The 24,860-nt window shown below is 42.6% G+C and overlaps 2 protein-coding genes across 2 annotated transcripts in view; both read left to right on the forward strand.

Annotated features, from left to right (window-relative positions):
- ASPG (asparaginase) overlaps positions 1 to 20,643 on the forward strand; it is a 55,478-nt gene extending 34,835 nt beyond the window's left edge. Inside the window, 4 exon segments of the mRNA XM_078383830.1 lie at positions 7,720 to 7,806; positions 11,008 to 11,107; positions 13,094 to 13,154; positions 14,831 to 20,643. Coding sequence (XP_078239956.1) covers positions 7,720 to 7,806; positions 11,008 to 11,107; positions 13,094 to 13,154; positions 14,831 to 14,853 — 271 coding nt within the window. The 3' untranslated portion in view covers positions 14,854 to 20,643.
- Positions 20,644 to 23,896: 3,253 nt separating this feature from the next.
- The window catches only part of LOC110083574 (60 kDa lysophospholipase), an 87,442-nt gene continuing 86,478 nt past the window's right edge, over positions 23,897 to 24,860 (forward strand). Inside the window, exon 1 of the mRNA XM_072986731.2 lies at positions 23,897 to 24,162. Coding sequence (XP_072842832.1) covers positions 23,982 to 24,162 — 181 coding nt within the window. The 5' untranslated portion in view covers positions 23,897 to 23,981. The remainder of the gene's footprint in view (positions 24,163 to 24,860) is intronic.

A 24,860-nucleotide genomic window follows, 5' to 3' on the forward strand; every position in this document is an offset into this window, starting at 1 on the left:
GAAAGTTCCATCCTATGGGGAGTGGAAGGCGGGACATCAGGAGGAGGGGCTGTACTGTATATATATGTGGAGCGTGTGTGGAGAAGCTGGAGAAGAGCTGGGAAGAAGAAGCTTGAGTGGGAGTCTGTGTGTCAGACAGGGTACTACTGTGTGTCAGTCAGTACCAACCTGATAGGTTCAGGTGTCTGTAGGGTTAGCCAGAACTGATAGGTTCAGGGTCTGTGCTTCAAGTTAAGTGTTCTGTGTGAACCAAACTGTGTGTATGCATGATTGAGATTAAGCCACGTGTGACTTCTTATAGGGAATGGTTGGTGGCAGCTTAGTGAAATTGTGGCATATCCCAGTAGGTCTGGGTTTGTCACATTGATTGGTGTCCAGCGTGTGGGATACGACTGGTCCAGTTGTCCAGTGGTCCAGCAAAGCCTTGGCAAGTGTGCCCAGAGCAAGGGGGGTCTAGTCAGGGACAATCTGAGGCACGTAGGTAATCTTCTAGGTGTACCTCACGGGGAGGTGCGCTAGTGGAAGAACGTGCCAACTGGGGGCTAGATTAGGGAGCTCTGAGGCAACTTGTTTTGGCGGGAAAAAAGCTGAGGCAAAACTGTGTAGTAGCAGTGATCTAGCCTGCCTGCTGAGAGGCTTAGCAGAGGGGGGTAGACTCTGGCTCGCAACTGTTGCAAGTTAGTGCTGAAGAACAGCAGCAATCTATAGAAAGCTGGTTCTGAGGCAAAAGAGAAGAAAAAAAAAGTGGTCGCTTTATTTTGAGGCTTGACTTTTGAAAGCAGCCTGTTCTGGGGGGGGGGATTATGCCCTTGACTCGAAGCCAAATGGCAGAAATGGGTGAAGTGAAAGACCCCCAGGTTGACCAAGGTTCTGAGGATGAATTTGGCTCAGTGCAAGGTGACAGCACGGGAGAACAGAACCCAGAACTCAGAAAAATGCTCATAGTCCAACAGCATGAACTGAGGATGAGGCAATTTGAAATGGAGGAAAGGGAAAGAGAGAAACAAAGACAATTTGAATTGGCATTGGAGAGAGAGAAAATGGCATTTGAGTTAAGAAAATTGGAACTGATGAATCAGAACAATAATAACAATAGGGATTCTGAGGGGGGCCAATCGTCTAAAGCTGACCTGAAGAAATTCCCTGTGTACCACAAGGGAGATTGTCCTGAAGTGTTCTTTTCCCTAGTGGAAAGAGCGTTTGTGGACTTCTCAGTAAGGGAAACTGAGAAGATGACCATCATGCGATCTTTAATCAGTGGCAGCCTTGCAGAAGTCTATGCAGAGATGCCAGAGGAACTGATGAAAGATTTTGCAGAGTTTAAAAAACTGGTGTTTGCCAGACATGGGATAAATGCGGAACAGCTGAGGCAAAGATTCAGGTCAATCACCAAGAAACCAGAGCAGACTTTTACCCAAGTGGGGGCCCAATTGGTGAGGCTGCTAGAGAAATGGCTATCTCAGGAGGGGACAGAGACCTTTCAGCAGCTCAAAGACTTGATAGCGCTGGAACAGTTCTATTCAGTCCTGCATGGGGAACTGAAATTCCAGGTGAGGGAAAGGAAACCGAAATCTGTGGCAGAGGCAGCCGAGATCGCAGATTTTATTTCCCAAATAAGAAAGCCCTTAGGTGATGAGGGGAAATCGATAGGTAGACCCAAGGAAACCTACAGCAGGTACTCTCAGGGACCAGGAAGAAACCAGCAAGTGGGAGGGGCCCATGGTGAAGGGAAGCCCTCAGACATGAAACCAAGACCTCAGATTTTGGAGGGAAAACCAAAACAAGATGAGAAAGACTCAAAATATAGCAGAAAATGTTATTTCTGTCAGGGAAAGGGCCATCTAATCTCAGAGTGTGAGAAATTAAAGCAGCTAAAAGGAATTGTGCCTCAGGATTCGAGTGGAACCAAGCCAAAAGCTGTGTTCTGTGTCCAGAAAGAGCAAAGCTCCTTGTCACTGAGGGAGCCTGTTGCCATGGCTACTCAATCTGGAACAGTTACATCTGCTGATCAGGCTGAGGAAAATGGTCCTCTTGTGGAGGTCAAGCGCTGCTTGCTCGTGAGAACAGATTCTCAGTTGTTTGAAACAGCAGGGGTGGACGTAGGAATACTTGACCATCAGTATCGGGGGCTGAGGGACACTTGTTCCCAGGTGACCCTGTGCCATCCAGATATTATTCCTAGGGAATATATAATCCCAAATGAGAGCATGAAGGTGGCAGGGATTGAGGGACAGGTGATCTCACTGCCAGTAGCGGAGGTACCGGTGAACTTTCAAGGCTGGAGGGGAGTTTGGCGGCTAGCGATTTCATCGACTCTGCCAGCAGCCGTGCTCGTGGGAAATGACCTGGCTGAACATGTGAAACGGGTGCTAGTGATTACACGTTCACAAGCCACCACGGGGACAGTTCAGGGGGATAATGATGAGCCAGAGACAGAAGCAGAGGGGAGTTCAGAAGCTGTGGTGGAAACCTTAACCACAGACAGCCGATTTGGCCAAGAGCAAAAGGCAGACGCCACTCTCCAAAAGTGTTTTGAACAGGTGACAGACGCCCAGCTAACACCTGAAACCCCAGTGAGATTTCTAGAGAAAAATGGGATTTTGTATAGAGAGACCCTGAGGAATATCTCAAAAGGGGGAGATGGGATCAGAAGTCAGCTAGTGGTACCTGAAAAGTATCGCCCCATGATCTTACAAAGGGGGCACTCTGACATGTTTGCTGCGCACTTAGGGGTGAACAAAACACAGCAGAGAATCACACAGAATTTTTACTGGCCTGACATAGGGAAGCAGATCAGGGAGTTCTGTAAACAATGTGATGTGTGTCAAAGGCAGGGGAATAGCCGCGACAGGACCAAAGCAAAGTTGTGCCCTTTGCCTGTGATTGACACTCCGTTCAAATGCATAGGGGTGGATATTGTGGGACCTTTGCCCAAGGCCACAAAGAGGGGGAACAGGTTCATTCTCACCATTGTGGACCATGCCACGAGGTACCCTGAAGCCATTCCCTTGACTAACATTGAAACTAACACAGTGGCAGATGCCTTGGTGGGGTATATGTCCAGGATGGGATTTGCCTCAGAAATAATCACAGATTTGGGCGCATCGTTCACATCGAAGCTCATGAAACGCTTATGGCAAATCTGTGGAATTAAGCACAAGGAAACCACTGCCTATCACCCTGAAAGTAATGGGTTAACTGAGAAGTTCAATGGGACTCTAATGCGCATGATTAGGGCTTACTTGGCAGAGAATCCAAACAATTGGGACCAGAAGCTGCAATCCCTTTTGTTTGCTTATCGATCAGTGCCACAAGCCAGTACCGGGTTCAGTCCGTTTGAACTTTTATTTGGGAGAAGGGTGAAAGGGCCCCTTGATCTGATCAAACAAAATTGGGAGCAGATCACCCAGGATGACCCACAAGACGTTGTGACATACATAGACACCTTGATGAATGACCTAAAGAGAAACCTAGAGCTGGCAGCAGAAAACCTGCAAGCTCAAAAGGTCAGAAAGAAAACTTGGGATGACCAGGAAGGCAGGGAGAGGCACTTTAACCCAGGGGAGGAAGTGCTTTGGCCTAGGCTCTGCAAAGAGAACAAACTGCAGCCGGGTAGCCCAGAAATAAAATACTTGGGTCACATAGTAGGGGGAGGAGTGATAAAACCCCTCGAGGCCAAGATAGAAGCAGTTCGTGATTGGCCCAGACCCAACACCAAGAAAAAAGTCAAATCATTTCTTGGGTTGGTGGGCTACTACAGAAAGTTCATCCCGAGGTTTAGCGAGATTGCGGCTCCGCTGACCGATCTGACGAGGAAGAAGGCTGATGACCGCATCCCGTGGACCAGCGACTGTGAGGAGGCGTTCCGGAGGTTGAAGGAGGCGCTCATCAACTATCCAGTGCTGCGTGCTCCAGACTTCGACCGGGAGTTCATTATCTACACCGATGCGTCTAACAGCGGGGTAGGAGCAGTTCTTTGCCAGGAGGATGAAAATGGTGACCAGCATCCAGTGTCCTACCTGAGTAGGAAACTCCAGAAAGGTGAGAGACATTTGGCAACCGTGGAAAAGGAGTGCCTGGCCATAGTCTACGCGATCCAGAAGGCCAAGCCTTACATCTGGGGAAGACATTTTGTTCTGTGCACTGACCATTCACCACTGCAATGGTTAAAGACAATGAAAACCCACAATAGTAAACTTATGAGGTGGGCTTTAAATCTGCAAGACTATGACTTTGAAGTGAAGGTGGTCAGAGGGTCAGTGAACTGTGTTGCTGACGCCTTGTCAAGAAGACCTGAAGAATGAAGACGGCGAAAGAAACATGGACTATGTATATATTTTGATGACAAAAAGTCAAATGTGTCTGTTTATTAAACATGTTGGTTTGTATAAATAAAGGTAACTTGATGTATTGAAAATGGTAAATGTTTAACTTAGAGTGTAAGTATAAGTAAGTATGGTATTGTATGTTATTGGATAACTGTTTTTGTATGTTTTGGATCCAGGTTGTTTTTTTGGTGAAAAGCACCTTAGCTTTCCCCCTACAAAACAACTTATAAAGAGGGGAGGTGTTACATACAGCACTGATGTTACCTGTCTGTCATGGGTTTGGAGGGAAAGTTCCATCCTATGGGGAGTGGAAGGCGGGACATCAGGAGGAGGGGCTGTACTGTATATATATGTGGAGCGTGTGTGGAGAAGCTGGAGAAGAGCTGGGAAGAAGAAGCTTGAGTGGGAGTCTGTGTGTCAGACAGGGTACTACTGTGTGTCAGTCAGTACCAACCTGATAGGTTCAGGTGTCTGTAGGGTTAGCCAGAACTGATAGGTTCAGGGTCTGTGCTTCAAGTTAAGTGTTCTGTGTGAACCAAACTGTGTGTATGCATGATTGAGATTAAGCCACGTTACTGTATCTTATTCACCTGATCATTTTATTTTCCCTGTGTGTTGTTTAAATAAACCTTATTCCTTTGTTTGTTTAAAAATCCATCCCTGGTCTGTGTGACTTCTTATAGGGAATGGTTGGTGGCAGCTTAGTGAAATTGTGGCATATCCCAGTAGGTCTGGGTTTGTCACAGGGGCAAGCTGTCAAGAAGGAGGGCAGAGTAGGAGAGGCGGTGCTTGATCCGTGGAGGAGTAGCAGCCAGTTCTCCCTACTGACTTGCACTCTCTCCTTCTCAGCTGCCTGGTGGGAAGCACTAGGCTTGTGAGGTTACAGACCTTCCCCAAGAGGGATCTCAGAGGATGATGAGTGACATCCTTTCAGGACAAATCCACTGCGTTGCACTATCTACCTTGAGAGAGATGGTGTGATTAAGCTCGTAGATTCATTCCCTTATATTTTCAGCTTATGTCTATAGCAGGGGTCAGGGAAATTTTTTACCCCCCCAAAATTTATATATGCCGACATTACCGCCTTGATTTGAAAGGAAGGAAATCATACATTATTTGAATCAAAAATATTATTGAATCTACACAGGCTGTGTACCGAACTAGAAGGATATATCATCAGTATCAACGGCTGCCAGGCTATGTACCGAACTAGCAGGATGCACCAAATTTAATAAAGATGTGCACTATTTTTGCTGGAACACATTGCACACCAGCCATGGGGTGGCATAGGGAGTAGTAAGGTGCCAACGTGCCTAGCAAGTTGCATTAAATTTTTGCTAGCTCGCAGAGGATTTAATCATCATCAGTGGCTGCCAGAGTGGTGCTAGCAATGACATGCTTGCTAGAGACAGCCAACACAGAGTTGTGTGTGTGTGGGGTTCCTACCACTTTAATCATTCTGTGTGTGGTGTGCAAAAAGGACCAAACCAAGTTAAAGGTCATGTCACACACCTGGTGCCACAGCCCAATATCAAACGACCAGTGCACTTTTTTATCATCATCAATGGAAAACTCAGCAGTAGCCAGAGGATTGGAAAAGATCAGTCTACATCCCAATCCCCCAGCTACTGTACAATTGCACTCTTTTCACACATTAGCAAGGTTATGCTCATAATCCTCCAAAGTAGGCTTCAGCAGTATGTGCATCAAGAACTCCCAGAAGTACAAGCTGGATTTTGAAGGGGCAGAGGAACTAGAGACCAAATTGCTAACGTGCGCTGGATTATGGAGAAAGCCACAGAGTTCCAGAAAAACATCTTCTTCATTGACTACGCAAAAGCCTTTGACTGTGTCGACCACAACAAACTATGGCAAGTTCTTAAAGAAATGGAAGTGCCTGACCACCTTATCTACCTCCTGAGAAATCTATATGTGGGACAGGAAGCAACAGTTAGAACTAAATATAGAACAGCTGATTAGTTCAAAATTGGGAAAGGAGTATGAAAAGGCTGTATATTGTCTCCTTGCATATTTATATGCAGAATACATGATGCAAAAGGCTGGACTTGAGGAATCCCAAACTGGAATTAAGGTTGCTTGAAGAAATATCAATAACCTCAAATATGCAGATGATACCACTCTGATGGCAGAAAGTGAGGAGGAATTAAAGAACCTCTTAATGAGGGTGAAAGAGGAGAGCGCAAAAATGATTTGAAGCTCAACATCAAAAAACTAAGATCATGGCCACTGGTCCCATCACCTCCTGGCAAATAGAAGGGGAAGATGTGGAGGCAGTGACAGATTTTACTTTCTTGGGCTCCATGATCAGTGCAGATGGGGACAGCAGCCACGAAATTAAAAGACACCTGCTTCTTGGAAGAAAAGTGATGAAAAATCTATTATGACTTGTCAGAAGGATAAGTAAAGCAAATTAAATGTGGACTTTCACTACAAGCTAAAATAACCAAACAAAGGGTACTGTACTACGGTGGCATCATAAGAAGACAAACTCACTGGAAAAGGCAGCAGTGCAGGAAAAAGTGCAATGCAGTAGGAAAAGAGGAAGGCTGCACATAAGATGGATTGACTCAATAAAGAATCCCACAGTCTTTCGTTTGGTGCTGCAGTCAAAGTAGGACCAGGAGCAGAAATACTGTGATTCAGATTTTGGGAATAAACTGTGATACTCTTGTCTGCTTTGGGGATGAGAAATAGAGAAACGTGATTGCTACACACTTCAGACTTCTGCTGTTCTCAGCAGAAACTGCAGAGCTAAATACAATGGAGATGAAATTTTAGAAGGTTCCTTTTTTCATTGTTTTATGAAAGAGTCAAGTCTCTCTGTCTCTCTCTGTGACGCGCGCACACAAACCCTCCCTCAATGTTCAACAATTTGTTGCTTCAGTTCAGTTTGTCCATTTCCTCTCATTACATTTAAACAAGCTTGATGGAGCCACCCAATTCCCCCATTCATTCAAGTCTTCCATCCTGTTTGCCTGTTCCTTTTTTCATAGTTTTGAGTCCGTCTCTCTCTCTCTCTCTCTCTCTCTCTCTCAAAGCAGCCCCCCTAAAAGGGCTTTCAAAATAAATGAGATATTTAAGGAGTGGTTCCATCCAACCTTCGTAGGCTTTCTAAGCTTCCATGGTTGAACAGGGATTCGAACCCAAGCCTTCTGAGTACTAATCCATCATTCTATCCACTACACCACAATGATCATCACAAAGAAGGTTAGGGAAGCTTTTTTCACAGTTTTATTTGATTCTAAGTGAAAAGGGTTTTTAAGAATGAGAATACAGAAGGCTGAGTCATTAAACTCCTATCTCTAATAACGTTGTTACAAATTCTTGAAGTATCTACACTGAAAGTTTTCTTTCATTTGATTTCATAAAGGCGCATGGAAGTAATACGCCAACTTCGGGAAACAGGAGCTCATCTTTCCAGTGAAGAGCTGGAGAATGCAGGAACCAAACTCTGCCTGTAAGAAAAATAATAATAAATTAGATTAAATTGTATATAAGATTATAAGAAGAACCCTGCTGGCTAGTTCCAGTAGGAGCAGGAGGGTGCTCGTGCGGGGGGGGGGGCGCTCATGTGTGTGTGCAAAGGGCACTCGGGGGGCACTCGTGCACGTGCACTAAGGGGTGGCGGAGCGCTCATGTGGGTGCAGGTGCATGCATGCAGGCGCAAAGGGGCTGTGTGGGAGGGAGTGTGGGCGTGGGTGGCGGGAAGGTCTGTCTCCACGGGCCGGCACTGGGCTGCAGTCCAGGGATTAGGGACCTCTGAGCTAATGGTTTCTAAGCTGTCTGTGTTGAATCAAGAAAGAGATCTTGGTGTGCTGGTGGACAGCTCAAAGAAAGTGTCAACCCAATGTGTGGCAGCAATGAAGAAGGCCAATTCCATGCTAGGCATCATTAAAAAGTGGACTGAACATAAAACAGCCAACATTATAATGCCATTGTACAAAACAATGGAAAGGCTGCACCTGGAGTATTGTGTGCAGTTTTGATCTTCGCACCTCAAAAAAAGACATAATGGAACTGTAAAAGATGCAGAAGACAGCGACTCAAAAGATGACTGGGCTGGGGCACCTCCCTTATGAGGAAAAGCTACAGTGTTTGGGGTTCATTAGTCTAGAGAAAAGACACCTGAGGGGGGGCATGACTGAGAGGTCTAAAATTATGCAGGGGTGGATAAAGTGGATAAAGGGAAGCTCTTTTCCCTCTCACACAATACCAGAACCAGGGGACATCCACTCCAATTGAGTGTTGGGAGAGTGAGAACAGACAATATATATATATTGTCTGTTCTCACTCTCCCAACACTGTCAAAATCGGGTTCAATGCATTCCAATGGGGGGAAAGATTCGCCAAAAATTAACGAAGAGTCAGAACAAAGCCAAATTAAGTTTGCACATGTTTTACAAGGTGCTCTAATGAATCCAAGCATTTAAAACAGTTTCTGACTCTTTGTTAATTTTTGGTGAATTTTTTTCTCCCCCATTGGAAAGCATTGAACTCTCGGTTTGACAGCTGTCAAACGTGGGTTCAATGCATTCCAATGGGGGAGAAAAAATTCACCAAAAATTAACGAAGAGTCAGAACAAAGCCAAATTAAGTTTGCACACATTTTAGAAGGTGCACTAATGATTCCTAGCATTTAAATCAGTTTTTGAACATTTTAAGACACTTTTAAAATTGCAAAAACGGACATCGTTAAACAAAACAGGGGACCCAAAACGCATTCGCTATGCGAAGCATGGTCCCGAAATCGCTAAGCGAAAATCGCCCATAGGAAATATCGTTAAAAAATGCGGGAAATTCTTTAAAAAACCCATTGCTAAGCGAATACATCGTTAAACGAGGCAATCGCTAAGCGAGGCACCACTGTATGTGGAACTCTTTGCCACAAAATGGGATGATGGCATTTGGCCTTGGTGCCTTTAAAAGGGGATTGGACAGATTCCTGGAGAACAAGTGCTTTGCAGCTTACAAAAGAGCAAAAGCAAAAAGCAAAGCATGCTGCTTATATACCACCCCATAGCACTTCAAGCATTCTCTGGGCGGTTTACAAGTTGATCATGCAGGCAACACATTGCCTCCGCAGCAAGCTGGGTACCAATTTTACCAACCTCAGAAGGATAGAAGGCTGAGTCAACCTTGAGCTGACTACCTGGGATTGACTACCTGGGGTTGTGAGCACAGGTTTGGCTGCAGTACAGCAGGTTTGGCTGCAGTACCATCATGGCTCCTATACAAGCCATGATGGGCATGTATCTCAAAATGAAGGTATTTCAAAATGCCAGATGCAGGGAGTGGTATCAGGAGGCATCTGGTGGGGACACTGTGAGATACAAGAAGCTGGACTAGATGGGCCCTTGGCCTGATCCAGCAGGATTCTTATGTTCTTATGAAATGCTCCAACCCAACTAAGTCTGACCCAACTAAGCAGTGCTTTTAGGGAGTTCCAAAAAACCCATAAGGGTGAGTGCTTGAGACTCTCACATCAACCCTGCAAGGTAGAAATGCTACCACACCCACAAAAATACACACTCCCAGTAGCTGGTCAAGGCAAAACCTAGTTTTAAGTACCACAAACTCTTTTAGTCAAACATCCAGACAATTGGATTAACTTTTTAAAACATGTTATTAATGATAGTGGAAAAATGTTTCAAAAAAGGAAAATGTTTCAAAAGGTTTGAAGGTATTTGTCGATTAGAGTCTAAAGCTTAAGTAATACAGAGGAAACACACTAGAAAATAAGAAAGCTATCTAAACTACCAAGAACTCACACGTTAGCATAGCATCAGCATGGCCTTGCTGGGGCATAGCATCAGCATGACCCTGCATGGAATAACAGGACAGCAAATGAGCATAGTGTCTACTAAGAGATAACTAAGCCAACTAAAGTAACTTCTGAACTTCTTTATATACTTCAGTCATCACCACCTGGACCTTTTGAGATGGTTGGCCAATCAGGCTTTAAGTTCTCTCAAATGTTCAAGAAGACAAGAGCAGTTTGCCCCCCCCCCAGCTTGACCAGAGGACAAGCCAACGTGGCCTTGAAGTCTTCACCCCAAATATAAACTATGGGTGGTAGTCCCATTCATTTCTGAGCAGAATCTATCCCCACCTTTCTCCCAGCCAACTGTTCCCAGGTATTGAGAAATTTCCAGAGAGGTTCTCCAATTTCTCTGTTTCTTCACAGCAGCTAACTAGGTGAAAAACATGGTTTCATCACAGGTCTTGGTCTTTGTAAATTTAGTAACAAAATCTGACTTAAATGTCTCCTCCTGCTGTAAGAATATTAACCTGGTCTGTTCTAGATCGTCAGTTTTGTATTTGGACATAGGGACGTTGTCATTTCTGTTATGTTAACGATTCTGCACAGGAGTGGTCTTGGATCACTTTTTTAGTATGTCTGGACAACTTTAAAGAGATCTTCATTAGCATGTCTACAGATATCATTTTGCAATCATCATCATCATTGCAGTAGAAGCTGCATCATTGCACTCAGAGCTGATGCTAGCTTTTTTCTGAATTAATCCTCTTCTGCTTTTATTTCCTTTTTTGATGTATTCAGTTGGAGTAGCTTTGTAAATATTACTGCAACAAGGAAGCCATGCGAAAGGCTAATGGGAACCCCTGTGACTGTTCTTTTTTCTTCTTTACTCTCTCCCAGCCTTGCTGCAAATGGAGATGTGGAAGGATTGATGAGTTGGCATCTTGCCGGTGTAGACATGCAATGTACCGATTATAGTGGCAGAACACCTTTCGAAATAGTAAGTGTTCCTGGTGCTGGACATGGTAGGAGATGTTCAGCCTATAAGTACTATGGCATATTTGCAGACCCCATCATGCTGTGTAATTGCTTGGGAATAGGGAGTAATCCACCAGCTACATCTTTTACCACATGTCACTAAGCTGAATTCATTTCACAAGAACTTCTTAAGTACAGTGGTGCCTTGCAAGACGAAAGTAATTTGTTTCGCGAGTAGTGCTGTCTTGCGAAATTTTCGTCTTGTGAAAAGTAGTTTCCCATAGAAATGCATTGCAATGCATTCCCATGGGAACGTCGCAAGACGAATGAATTATTTTCGTCTTGCGAAGCATCGGTCTTGCAAAAAAAAAAAATTGTCTTGCAAAGCATGGACATAGAAGAAGCCATCTTGCGAGGCACCACAGCGATCACAAAAATCATTCATCTTGCGGGTTTTTCGTCCCGCAAGGCGTTTGTCTTGCAAGGCACCACTGTATTCTGTTTGGGGAAGCTTTTGGCACTCCTCCTTGTGTTATGTTTCTGGCAAGGCAGCCTCCCCATGCCATTTGGGTAATGACACACATCTGTGACCACATGGAAGGATCCCATGGGTGACGTGCCTTGCACCAGTGTTGTTCCATTTTCTAAGAAAGGTGATGCTTATGTGAAGAGGAATCACACCATAGACTCCTCCTACATAACATTATCTAAATATAATGAAAAGATAATTATGATGTGATTAATTTTACTTTGGAAAGGTAATATATGACAGAGTCTGTTATTATTTTTCTCATGTTCTACTTCCCATAGTCTTCGACAACAGAGCAGGATAGACTTTTATAATAAACAGCCAACATGTCATTTCTGCCATTACTATTAATGGTTGGCCTGGCCATGAATGAAAGGGGATCCTGACAGGGATTTCAGTTTTAGACAGCACCCCTGGTGACCTCCTTCACCTCTGCAACTCCTTTATAGCACCTTCCCCCCACCCACCCCCTGTTGCTTTGCAAAGCTGTGCTGACCAAGTTGTGACGAAAAGTGACAGAGGGAAAGGGCAAAAGAAAAAGTGTGAAAAGTTGAACTCATATTTCTTCATATTTCGTGCATATTTATTGAGCTCACAATGAAAAAAAACCTGTTGCATTCTGTAACTATTGGCAGCAATTAAGATTCACGATTCCACTGAATGTTTTCTGTGTGGCACAATCCTGACAGAGGTGGGTGCACGTCAGTACTTCAAATGAGTTGAAGCCTAATGCCCTAGTGACTTCTGAAGTATGGTCGTCCTGTTCTACATAAACATGGGGCATATGGGCCTGCCCTGGCATTACGATCATCAGGGGGGACCTTTCTCTCAGCCTCACTACCCCCACAGGTGCATTTGGTGGGGACAAGACAGAGGTCCTTCTCTCTTGCTGTTTCCCAGCCTCTGGAACTCCCTCCCACAGGAAGCTAGGCTAGCCCCATGGTTTCTGTCCTTCCACAAACAGGTGAAGAATTTTTTCTTTAGACAGGCTTTTCCTTAGTGACAGACTCTTTAGGAAAGGTTTTAAAATGAGATGATTTACATTTTGTTGCTTCTAAATGTGTTTTAGTAATACTTTAGCTAACATTCTTCATACATTATTAATTCATTTACTCTTTGAATAATTCACTGTTTTTGCTTTATTATTGTATTTTAGTGATGTAAGCTGCCCTGGTTCATTTCTTAGGATAAAGGTGGGGTGAAAATATTTTAAATAAATAAAGAAATGAAACAAAAATCTGAATACAGTCCAGCATCTGTTTCTGGAGTCCAGCTGGTTCTTCACTAAATACCTGATCTGGCTATAAACTTGGAACTGCAAACTCCAAAATTGTCAAACAATTGACAAGCCAAAACAAGTGGAGGGTAGAATTGTGTTCAACGTGATGGATTGCAGGATGTGCAACTTTTTTTCTGGCTTGATACACTTGACGTTTCCCTAAAATTTAGAAAGCTAAGCAAGTTCTGATGCATTTGTAGGCAGATACTTTGAAGAAGAGTCAAATCCTGGACTTCTTGAATCAGCTTAAATCTACTGGAGGTAGGAAGTATTCTAAACATTCTTCTTCACTTTCCTGTAGGATAACTGAGGGTTTGCCTGTATCAATATTCTATATAGATTTCTAACACATTCCAGTACTAATCAAGATTAAATAAGATAGCTAGAATGTAGGAGTTAAGCTTCAAACAGTTAAAGCACTCAAAGGCTGTGTTCTAATTTAATTGCAGACTTATAGAACTTTCCCATGAGGGGAACGTGAGGTCTCTTGCAGAATTTTCTTTTTGGGTGACATCACACAAGTGGTCCCTAGTCCACATATGGCCCTACACTAGTTTGTTCACCTTTGGTTTAGAACAACGAGAATAAGACTGAGCCACAGCAAACTCTTATTGTTATTTAGTTGTTGTGTCCGACTCTTCATGATCCCATGGACCAGAGCACGCCAGGTCCTCTTGTCTTCCACTGCCTCCCAGAGTTGGGTCAAATTCATGTTGGTTGCTTTGATGACACTGTCTAACCATCTCGTCCTCTGTCGTCCCCTTCTTCTCTTGCCTTCACATTTTCCCAACATCAGGGTCTTTTCCAGGGAGTCTTCTCTTCTCATCAGATGGCCAAAGTACTGGAGCCTCAGCTTCAGGATCTGTCCTTCCAGTGAGCACTCAGGGTTGATTTCCTTTGGAATGGATAGGTTTGTTCTCCTTGCAGTTCAGGGGACTCTCAAGAGTCTCCTTCAGCACCCACAAGAGGAGAAGGGGACGACAGAGGATGAGATGGCTGGACAGTGTCATCGAAGCGACCAACATGAATTTGACCCAACTCCGGGAGGCAGTGGAAGACAGGAGGGCCTGGCGTGCTCTGGTCCATGGGGTCATAAAGAGTCAGACACGACTAAACGACTAAACACACACATGGTGACTTTGGGTCCCTAATAATAATAATGCCTAATGTGCCATTTAGTCTCCTTATCGTTGCCATGAAGGCTAGTTGTATCCAACCCCCTTTTAGATATATAACCCCTTGGCCATTTGTGATGCATCCATTGACACGTATAGAGGACTGAATTCTTTCTTTAAAAAGCAAATCAAGGTGTGCTGCTTCTATACCACCCCATAGCACTTAAAGAATTCTCTGAGTGCTTTATAAATTAATTATGCAGACTTGACATTGTCCCCCACCCAAGCGAGCTGAGTACTCAGTTTACCAACCTCAGAAGGATGGAAGGCTGAGTGAACTTCAATCTGGCTTTCTGGAATTGAACCTGAGTTGTGAGCTGGGTTTGGGATGCACTGCTGCAGTTTAACCACTGCACTGTGAAATTCCTTATTACGGTTGACCTATTATGTTTGATTTCTAAACAAGGCATTGTATGCTAACTGAACCATTTCTCTCTTTTATAGAACATTTTACTTTGTCTTGTTTTCCCTTTCTTTTTGTGTGAAGAATAAGATTGGTAAAAATAAAGTTAATTTGGATTTCTCTACTTGTCGAAGTAATGGTTTCCCCTTCAGAGGCAGTTCTACCTGCTTTGTTCAAACACAGTACATAAATCTGCTATGTGTCACCCATACATCTGACAAAGCTGAGATCCTCATTATATTAATATATATCAAGTGAGCATGTAGGGATAAAGGCAGGTGAGCAAAAACTCCTGTTAGAAAGGATGGCTATTGTTGCAGTAAAATCTAACAATTGTTTTTATGACTTCCTTTTTGCAGATTCTTCAAAAAGAACATTTTGAACCGATTTCCATAGAAAGACATTTGGACTGATGACATTTACGTTGTGTGTATTGTTAAACTAGAAAATGTAGTACTAAGTCTGCAGTAAGTCTGCAGAGGCTGGTGAAACGTCAGGAAGAACAACATTCAGAACACGGCCAAAGAGCTCAAAAAACCCACAACAACCATCTGCAGTTCAAATTTTGTTTTGTTATTGTACTGAATAAAGATAGCTCAGCATTTCTGTAGAGCATTGGTTTGCAACTTTGGGTCCCTAGATGTTCTTGTTTCTGCTACACCCAGAAATCCTGGCTAGCACAGTGAGTGGTGAAGGCTTCTGGGAGTTTTAAGTCCAAGAACACATCTGACCCAAGGTCAGAAACTACTGCGGTAAAACTATTTCTATTTGTAGTATATTTTACCACAAATAAAAACATTTTACTGTCATTGTGTTCTTGGCTCGTTTCCAGCCTTTTCTGTGAAGTTATGTGGAAGTAGAAAATCAAAAGAGGAAGTGGCAAAAGAAAAAGTGAGTTGGTTGAACTCATATTTCTTCATATTTCGTACATATTTATTGAGTTTACAATGAAAAAAAACTGTTGCATTTTGTAACTATTGGCAGCAATTAAGATTCACAATTCCACTGTATGTTTTGTGTGTAGCACAATCCTGACAGAGGTGCGTGCTTGTCAGTACTTCAAATAAGCTGGAGCCTAATGCCCTAGTGATTTCTGAAGTATGGTCGTCCTGTTCTACATAAACATGGGGCATATGGGCCTGCCCTGGCATTACGATCATCAGGGGGGACCTTTCTCTCAGCCTCACTACCCCCACAGGTGCATTTGGTGGGGACGAGAGAGAGGGCCTTCTCTCTTGCTGTTTCCCAGTCTCTGGAACTCCCTCCCACAGGAAGCTAGGCTAGCCCCATGGTTTCTGTCCTTCCACAATCAGGTGAAGATTTTTTTCTTCAGATAAGTTTTTCATTAGTGACAGACTCTTTAGGAAAGGTTTTAAAATGAGAGGGATTACATTTTGTTGTTTCTAAATCTGTAGAGCATTGGTTCCCAACCTTGAGTCCCTAGATATTCTAGGTCTACAACACCCAGAAATCCTGGCTAGCACAGGTAGTGGTGAAGGCTTCTGGGAATTTTAAGTCCAAGAACACCTGACCCAAGATTGTAAACCACTGCTGTAAAATTATTTCTATTTGTGGTATATTTTACCACAAATAGAGAGAGAAACATTTTACTGTCAGTGTGTTCTTGGCTCATTTCCAGCCTTTTCTGTGAATTTATGTGGAAGTAGAAAATCAAAAGTGGAAGTGGAATCTTAACACATAATAATCTGCGGTTTTTCCAGGACCACAATTGCATTCTCGAAGGCTTTCATGGCTGGGACCTGATGGTTATTGGATTTTCTGGGCTCTTTGGCCGTGTTCTGAGGGTTTTTCTCCTTAATGTTTCACCAGTCTCTGGGGCCAGCATCTTCTATCCAGAGCACAGACATAGTTCTGACTCCTGTCCTCTGAAGATGCCGGCCACAGAGACTGGCGAAACATTGGGAAGAAAAACCCTCAGAACACGGCCAAAGAGCCCGAAAAACCTACAACCACCACCACCACAATTACTTAAGCTTTGTCCTTGAAATTTAAGGGAAATGTTTTATCTTCTATATTGTAATACTACTTAAATAGTAGTACTATTTAATAGTGGTAATTAATACTATATATTTATTTATATTATTTATTTACATTATTTATGTGCCACCATTCATTACCATGCATCTAAAGTAGTGTACAAAATTAAGTAGAGAAGTTAAAAGCACAGCGTTGTAATCCACATTGAAATTGAGATACCTCAATTGATACTTGAATCAGAGTTCCCTTAGACAGCTAAATGTTTAAGTTTTATTTATATTTTTAAAAAATATTTTAATGACTCTAAAATACACAAAAATTACAAAACTAACAAATAAAAAGCATAATATATACATACATATACAATGTGCCCCCCTTCCACTAGGACCCTTTGAAGATATGTTACCTTTGTTTCATTTATGATGCCCATTTCCTAACCAAAACTGCATTAATTCTTTTGATACCCTTCCCTTTAATTAATACATAATCAATAAAAGCTCCACAAATATCTCTAAAGATATTTTAATTGTCAATCCCTTTTAAAAATTAATGTCACAAGTTAGTTTATCATTAATAGCAATATTCCCTGTTTCTTGATACCATTCATTTAACTAAAATTCATGCTTTAGTTTTCAATTTTTAGCTATAATTAATCTTGATGCAGATATAAATTTATCAGTTCTTTTACTATCCAATTTAATTGTTCCTTATCTTGATGACAGTGTCATTATCAGAGTAAACTATATGTGTTTAACTACACATTTAAGTCTTGAGGAAAGAAACTGACGGGAGATATGGTAGCACTTTTCAGATACTTGAAAGATTGTCATACATTGGAGGGTCAGGATCTTTCCTTGATCATCCTCGAGTACAGGACACGTAATAATGGGCTCAAGTTGCAGTAAGCTAGATTTCAGTGGAATATCAGGAAAAACTTCCTAACTGGATGGGTATGAAGTGCTTTGTAGCACTTTATCCCAATTAAAAGTGTGGTACTGTATGTTCCTTCCCCCTCCCTCTGGCTGGCTGCCTCATTCACAAACCTTGGTGTGCCTCCCGGATAGTCCTCAATTGCTGGCTGTTCAGTCCAGGCAGGAGCCTGGACTTCCCTTTCCTGCCTTCTCTGGCAGCTGACCAATCACTGGCTGTTCAAAGAGAATCCCTGTCCTTGCCTCCTTGTGGTTGACTGCCAGAGGAGGCAGGGATCCTGTAATCCTGCTGTACTGGACAGCTAGCAAAGAAAGATTACCTGGGTGGCATCCCAAGGCTTGTGAGTGGAGCAGCCAGCTGGAAGGGAAGGGGAGGGAATATATGGCACCACACATATGAATTGGGATGAAACACTATAAAGCGCTATGTGCCTATCCCTATTCCTAACTGTTAGAACAGCACAACGACAGAATCAATTCCCTTGGGAAGTGGTGAGTGCTCCAACGCTGGAGGCACTCAAAAGAATATTAAACGACCATCTGTCAGATATACTTTTATTTGGATTGGTTAAGACTATGAGCATGTCCCAAAACTGTAAAAGTAAATTTAAAGGTAAATCACAGCTACAGAGTAATAGGAATGAAGTTTTGTCTTGTTAGGGGATGTGGTGGCGCTGTGGGTTAAACCGCAGAAGCCTCTGCTGCAAGGTCAGAAGATCAGCAGTTGTAAGATCGAATCCATGTGACGTAGTGAGCTCCTGTTGCTTGTCCCAGCTAATGTCAACCTAGCAGTTTGAAAGCATGTAAATGCGAGTAAATAGATGCCATCACGGTGGGAAGGTAACAGTGTTCCGTGTCTAGTCGCGCTGGCCACATGACCACAGAAACTGTCTACGGACAAACGCTGGCTCTATGGCTTGGAGACAGGGATGAGCACTGTGCCCTAGAGTCGGACACGGCTGGACTAAATGTCAAGGGGAACCTTTACCTTTACCTTGTTAATATATAATCATAACATAACGTAACTCAGTTATACATTCAATATTGGAGAAAAGATTTATTATAAGTAATTTCCTGGATACTTCTAAACTGCATAAATGTTAATTCTAATCATAGATTAGACTTTCTAACTAGAATATTTTCTTCACAATAACTTTCTACAAGCTTCTTAGTTTTGCTGCCCTCTGCTGTTGACAAAACATGTAAATAAAGGCACTGCAAAAGTAGAAAGTAAATGGTATTTATTAACTGGGATTGCTGATGTGAGAAGACCTAGAAGGCACACAAACAGTAGTATCTGTGACCTTGTACTCCACCTTCCAAGGTGGAAGAAATACTACTTAGGAAAGTTTTCTCTGGGAAATCCAAACCTGCGCTAAATGATCAGTTTCTAATTAACACAAATAGCTGGTTTTTCAGCAGGGTTCCAAGCAGATTCTTCCTTCCTTCTTTCCTTCCTTCTTGGAGGAATTATTAATCTACATTTCAGTTGCTCACATTCCTGTGCCCTCTTTCCCCAAGAGACTGGAAAATATTTGCAGATGTACACAGCCTGCTTATTCTTGGGAGGAAAACAAATCAATATAGCAACTTTCTCCCTTGCTTCTAAGCCAGGAGATCTTGCCCTCTCCCCAAGAGCCTAAGGTTCAGGAGCCTGAAACCATAAGTTACTGTAGCCAAATTGTGAGGAATATCTGAGGGTTGTTTACTCATGTGGAATCCCAACAGAATTCTGTGGGACTCTGGAGTACAAAGATGCAAGGCTCCAGCAGCAGAACAAGCCCAAAATCAGGAAGGAAGCACTACTGAATTCTGGAGCACTTACTTTGGAGTAAACATGGAGAGATTGGAAGGCCAGAGAGAGTATTCTGTCATAATGGCTTCAACTATCAACACTCTGGCAAAGCAGCAGGCAAAAGGCAGTGGGGCTTAATTTTAAGTAACTTTCTTATGATTAAGTTGCAGATGTGTCTTTAAAACAGAACTCTGTAGGTCCAAAATCTACTGTGCTCAGTAATGCTGCTACTTCTAAGTATCTAGGAAACTCCCCTATATTTATTAGCTCAAAATCTGTATACTGTAGTTCAAAGTACTTTCTCCCTCCTCCATTAATTGTTTTCTGAAGATTGGAGGTCCTTCAGCTGTGTAGCATTCATTTCTTGGGAAGAGAGAGTCTTTTGTCAATATGGTTAAATGGTTAAAATATTCCATCAGTGCCTTAGAGGTTGCTCCTTAATTCTGCACTCTTCAGGTAGATGAATGAGGAAGACAAAACTGTGTGTATTGAAGGTCTCTTTTAAAAGTGGTGATGACTTGAGGCTTCATCCTCCTGAAATAAAATCCGCAGTTGTACCGAGTTTGATTTTAAAAAAAAACAAACTTAAATTTTAATGTATACACAAGGTATATGCATGTGTGGAGCACTATAGCAGGGGATTGGATTTCTCTGCTTTTCAGCCAGACATTTGTTTATTTGGGGACAGATGTGGAATAATTTCATTGGAACCATTTCTTCATGTGTGAACGCTCTACCTGCTTTAAAAAAATCCTGCTATCTAATACAGCACTATACCAAATAGCACTAGCACTATGACGACAACAACAACAAATATTACTACTACTACTACTACTACCTGGCTCACTAAGCAATCCATAACTCAGTTGAATCATCAATCTAATTGACGACTGCAGCCATGAACTCAGAAGAATTCTGAGATTTGGAAGGGCAGCCATAAAGGAATTAGAAAAGATAATCAAATATAAGGATGTATCATTGGATACATCTTATTGTCCTCATTGGAGGACAAGGTCATTCATGCTCTTGTATTTCAGGTTATTTTGTATGTATGCATGCATGTGAAAGCTAGATAGTGAAGAAAGTTGACAGGAAAATAATTTGTTTGAAATATGGTGCTGGAAAAGAGCTTAGTGGATACTCTGGACTGCCAGAAACATGAATAAGTGAGTCTTAGATTAAAAACTTGAACTATCTCTTGAAGCAAAAATCACAAAACTGAGGCTGTCATACTTGAAGCACATCATGAAAAAACAAGACAATAATCCTAGGAAAAGTTGAAGGTAGCAGGAAAATTATGAGTTAGATTGACTCCATAAAGAAAGTCACCACCTTGATTATGCAAGAGCTGTGCAGGGTTGTTAATGACGGGACATTTTGGAGGTCACTTGTTCATTGGGTTACCATAGATAGGAGCAACATGACAACACATAACAAACAAAACAAAACACACACACACACACACACACACAGAGTCAGACTTTGTGTTCCCAAAGAGTTTATCTGCAAACATCCTTCAGGTTTGAAAGTAGTCTGAGTGAACAGATATCTGATAAGTTTGTATCATCCAAATAATAAATATAGACATTAGAAAAATAGCAAATTATTGCTGGAGGATGGATTTATTGTTCTTTCAGTGTTCGTTTGCAAAATAGTCCCATAGAACTAAGAACACAGTATTTATGCAGCCTGCAACCCAATTTAAAGCACATTTAATGGAACCAACAGAAAAGTATCTTTAAAATTTAGATTTGTTTTCTAAATACGTTGTTGAAATGCAGAAGAGTGTCTGTGCCAATTTAAAAGATAAGTAAAAAAAACCAATAAAGAGAAAGAGAAGGCAATACAGTATATGGGATCTCACCATTCTTCTACCCTGGTACTAAGTACAGGAGCTCCCCAGGGCTGCGTGCTAAGTCCCTTCCTCTATTCCCTGTACACACATGATTGCACCCCACTGTATAACACCAATGCAATTATTAAATTTGCGGATGATACGACAGTGGTGGGGCTCATAAATAAGAACAATGAGTCTGCTTATAGAAAGGAAGTACAAAGGTTGATACTTTGGTGTAAAGAAAATCATCTCACACTTAACATCAAAAAAACTAAAGAACTCATAATTGATTTTAGGAGGAAGAGATATGTACATTTACCACTGTACATAAACGGTGAGGAAGTGGAGAGAGTTGGTAGTTTTAAATTTCTGGGTACTTACATCTCAGAGGACCTCTCATGGACTATAAATGCCAACATGCTAATGAAGAAGGCACAGAAGAGGCTGTATTTCCTGAGAATGCTCGGCAAGTTAAATTTATCTCAGCATTTGCTTCTGTCATACTATTGTAGCACCATTGAGAGTGTCCTAACCTATGGCATTCTGGCATGGTTTGGGAGTAGCTCTGTAGCGGACAAAAAAGCTCTACAGAGAACCATTAAAATTGCCCAGAATATCATCGGGCTCCAGCTACCAACCCTGGATGACATCTTCACATCCCGCTGTCTAAGGAAATCACATAGCATCCTGAGAGACTCTTCCCATCCTGCTTATAACTTTTTTGAACTGTTACCATCTGGCAGAAGATATAGAACAATTAAGACTCGGACCACACGTTTTCTCAATAGTTTTTATCCCAGAGCTATAATTGCAATTAATAATGAGCTTAAAGACCACCAGTAGTGAATAATTAGTTGGACTGTGTAACTTGGCCTGCGGTGTAGATGTTTGTATTTTTAGTGGGGGACTTTTAGTGGGTGGGGAGTGTTTGGGAATTTTATGTGTGTGCATGTGTCTGGTCTCTGGGTGTCTGTGAATTTCGTTGTATGTGTATATACTTACAATGACAATAAATTATTATTATTATTATTATTATTATTATTATTATTATTATTATTATTATTATATGTGTATTTGTATGAAGGACATTGGAAAAAGCTAGCCCATTAGGTGAAAGACATAGAAAGTAAGTGATAAGGTAAAGAAAGATTAAGTTGACCTCAAATTAAAGACATAAATACTAAAAACAGTTGAAAACAAAGTAATATATTGATTGTGCAGGACAGAAGTCTTGTTGTCAAGCTTGTCGGCTTTTTTTGAAAATAGTCTGAGTGAACAATTCAGAAGATAGTATTGTACAAATGATCAATGTAGACAACATTTGAAAAAATTAGACGGAAGGCAGAACAGTTGGTGGAGTTAATGTTGCATATGTGCAGGAACTGTAATTGTAATAATGTGGGGGAAAGCTAAGCTGTGTATGTTCCATACAGGCATCAAGAAACAGAATAAAAAGATGGGAAGAAATATTATTTATTTTGGAAGATAGAATAACAGGAGCAGCTGAACAGATGTGCATAAGTCTCCCCCCAAAATAACAAAAAAAACATTAGAAAAACAGTGATGGAAATATTATTAAATGACCTTGAATTTTAAAATCACTTGCAGAGCCCTTCAGAATACCAAATACATTATTGAGTTTGATAGAAGCAATTTTCTGTCTGTGCTAATTTTAGCATGATGCCATGTTTGCAAGGTTACTGTCTCCTTAGAGGAAGGTCCATGTGTTTCACAAAATGCTTTAATTGGTGAGGAATAAACATCAACATCATTTCATAGAAAAAAATTATTAACATAGCAACAAACATCATCACTCTGTGGGAAAGTTTAAAAATTCCACCTCACAGGACTGACACTACCATTAGGCATAGTGAGGCATCTATTTCAGAGAAAGGGAGTGGCGGCATTTCCCCATCCTCTTTTTGGACTGAAGCTGTGGTAAATATTTTCTTACAACCTAACAAGAAGGAGCTGAAAATTCGTGGTAAAATCTATGACCACCAATCTGTCATTCATCTTTAAAAAGGGTCCTGGGTTTGGGTTTGTTCGTTGTTTTGCTTTTTAAAGAATTGTCATTAATAAAAATGTCTGGACAACTTTCTTCATACACTTCTGCCCCTTTCTTAAAGCATCAGTTTTACCATGGCATTAGAGAAACTGGGGGAGAAGAAGTCTACTAATTAAAAGGCAGTTATGTCTTGACCATCTGACGGCTCCCATCTTCGAAGGCAGGATGGACTCTTGAATACCAGTTGCTGGCAAACCCAGATTAGAGGAGGGTGTCTCATAGCAGTAATTGAACTGAGGGGTTTTTGATGTTATTGCCTTCATCTGGGTGGGCACTATTCAAAATGTGAATATTTTTGCACCAAGCAGGTTTCTTCTCCTTTTTCCCACCAAATTCTCTCTCTCTCCCTCTGCCTCCCTGCCTGCCAGTCTGTGAAACCTTCTGCCTGCCAGTGAACAAAGAGGCGAATGAGCAGCTAATCTGTTGTCATTTCCCTCAGCCTTTTCTGTCAGGCGCCTTTTAGAAAAGGAGCGGAAACGTGCCCTCAGAAAGAGACTGAGATGAAAATGTGAACAGGTCACTTTCACTTAGTTTCCTTTTTGCCACGCAGGATGGCGGACGGATAAAGTACACATAAGACCCCTCAAGAGAGGAGGTGTTGAAGCCGCTGGCCTTTCCCAGCGGAGCAGACCAGGGCACATCCTATCCCGTCGCCTCAGGGCGACTAAAACAACCTGCCTAGAGGACGAAGAGGACCGCGCTCAGTCCCTCTTCGCCCCCTCCGTGGGAGGCCGGTCTAGACGGCAGCCAATGAGAGCCCGCTATTCCGGGAAGGGGCGGCGCTAACAGCCGGTATATGGATTCCCACGTTGTCCGACTCCGGTAGTTTCCATCCAGACGTGGTCGAGTTACTGTTTGCGAGTACACTGGTCTGGGAGCCGTCATGGCAGAATCCGCCAAGCAAACGAAGAACAACCGCGGCAGCAGCCTGCTGAGCCGAGCCCTGCGGTCCACCCAGCCCGCTCCGGCCGTGGAGATGGGGGTTGTTTGCGGAACCGTGGCCCAAGTCCGAGTGCTGGTGATCAACACCGGAGGGACCATTGGGATGGTGCCTCAGTCTGAGGGTGAGTGGGAGAGCTCAGCAGGGAGGACACCCTTGGCGGGTCGGGGAAAGGACAGCGCCGGGAGGAAATTTTCAAAAAGTTTCCTCCCGCCGGGTACGGACGCATTCACACGTGCTCGCTCCAGCCCCGGGCAGAAATCCAGAAGGGGACGCCTTTTCCTCCTTGTATTGTAGGAAGCAGATGGCACCCAGCAGCCTAGTTTCAGCCTGAGAGGCTGGTGGCTGAAACAGTCACAGGGAAAGAGGCTGCCTTGCTCAGAGGGGATGCTCCTGGGTGGCATGCAAAATAATAATAATAATAAAATAAAAAATAAAATAATATCCAGGTTAAAACCCTTTCCTGAAAACTTGGGAGCAGCTTGGCTGCCAGTTAGTGCAAAACCATTCTGAGTGAGAAGCACCAGTGATCCGAATATAGGGAGACTTCTGGAAGGGATCTACGGATCTGGCTACCTGGATCTGGCTACCTGCCCCTGCTGGCAGACGCGTATGATGTGGGTTTTCCAACCTTCTGTTATTGTGAGGACACCTTGCAGAAGAGAGCAAGGCTCCTCTACCAGTTAATAGGTAACTGGGGAGAAGCAGGAATGTGGATAGGCACAGCTTATCATGGGAGGGATGTGGAAAGCTGCACCTGCCAAATTTTTCCTTTCTAACTACTAAATGCTAGGCATTCCAGGTGTACTTTGAAGTTACCTG

The sequence above is a fragment of the Pogona vitticeps genome, chromosome 1, assembly GCF_051106095.1.
Source record: "Pogona vitticeps strain Pit_001003342236 chromosome 1, PviZW2.1, whole genome shotgun sequence".
Taxonomy (NCBI): Eukaryota; Metazoa; Chordata; class Lepidosauria; order Squamata; family Agamidae; genus Pogona; species Pogona vitticeps.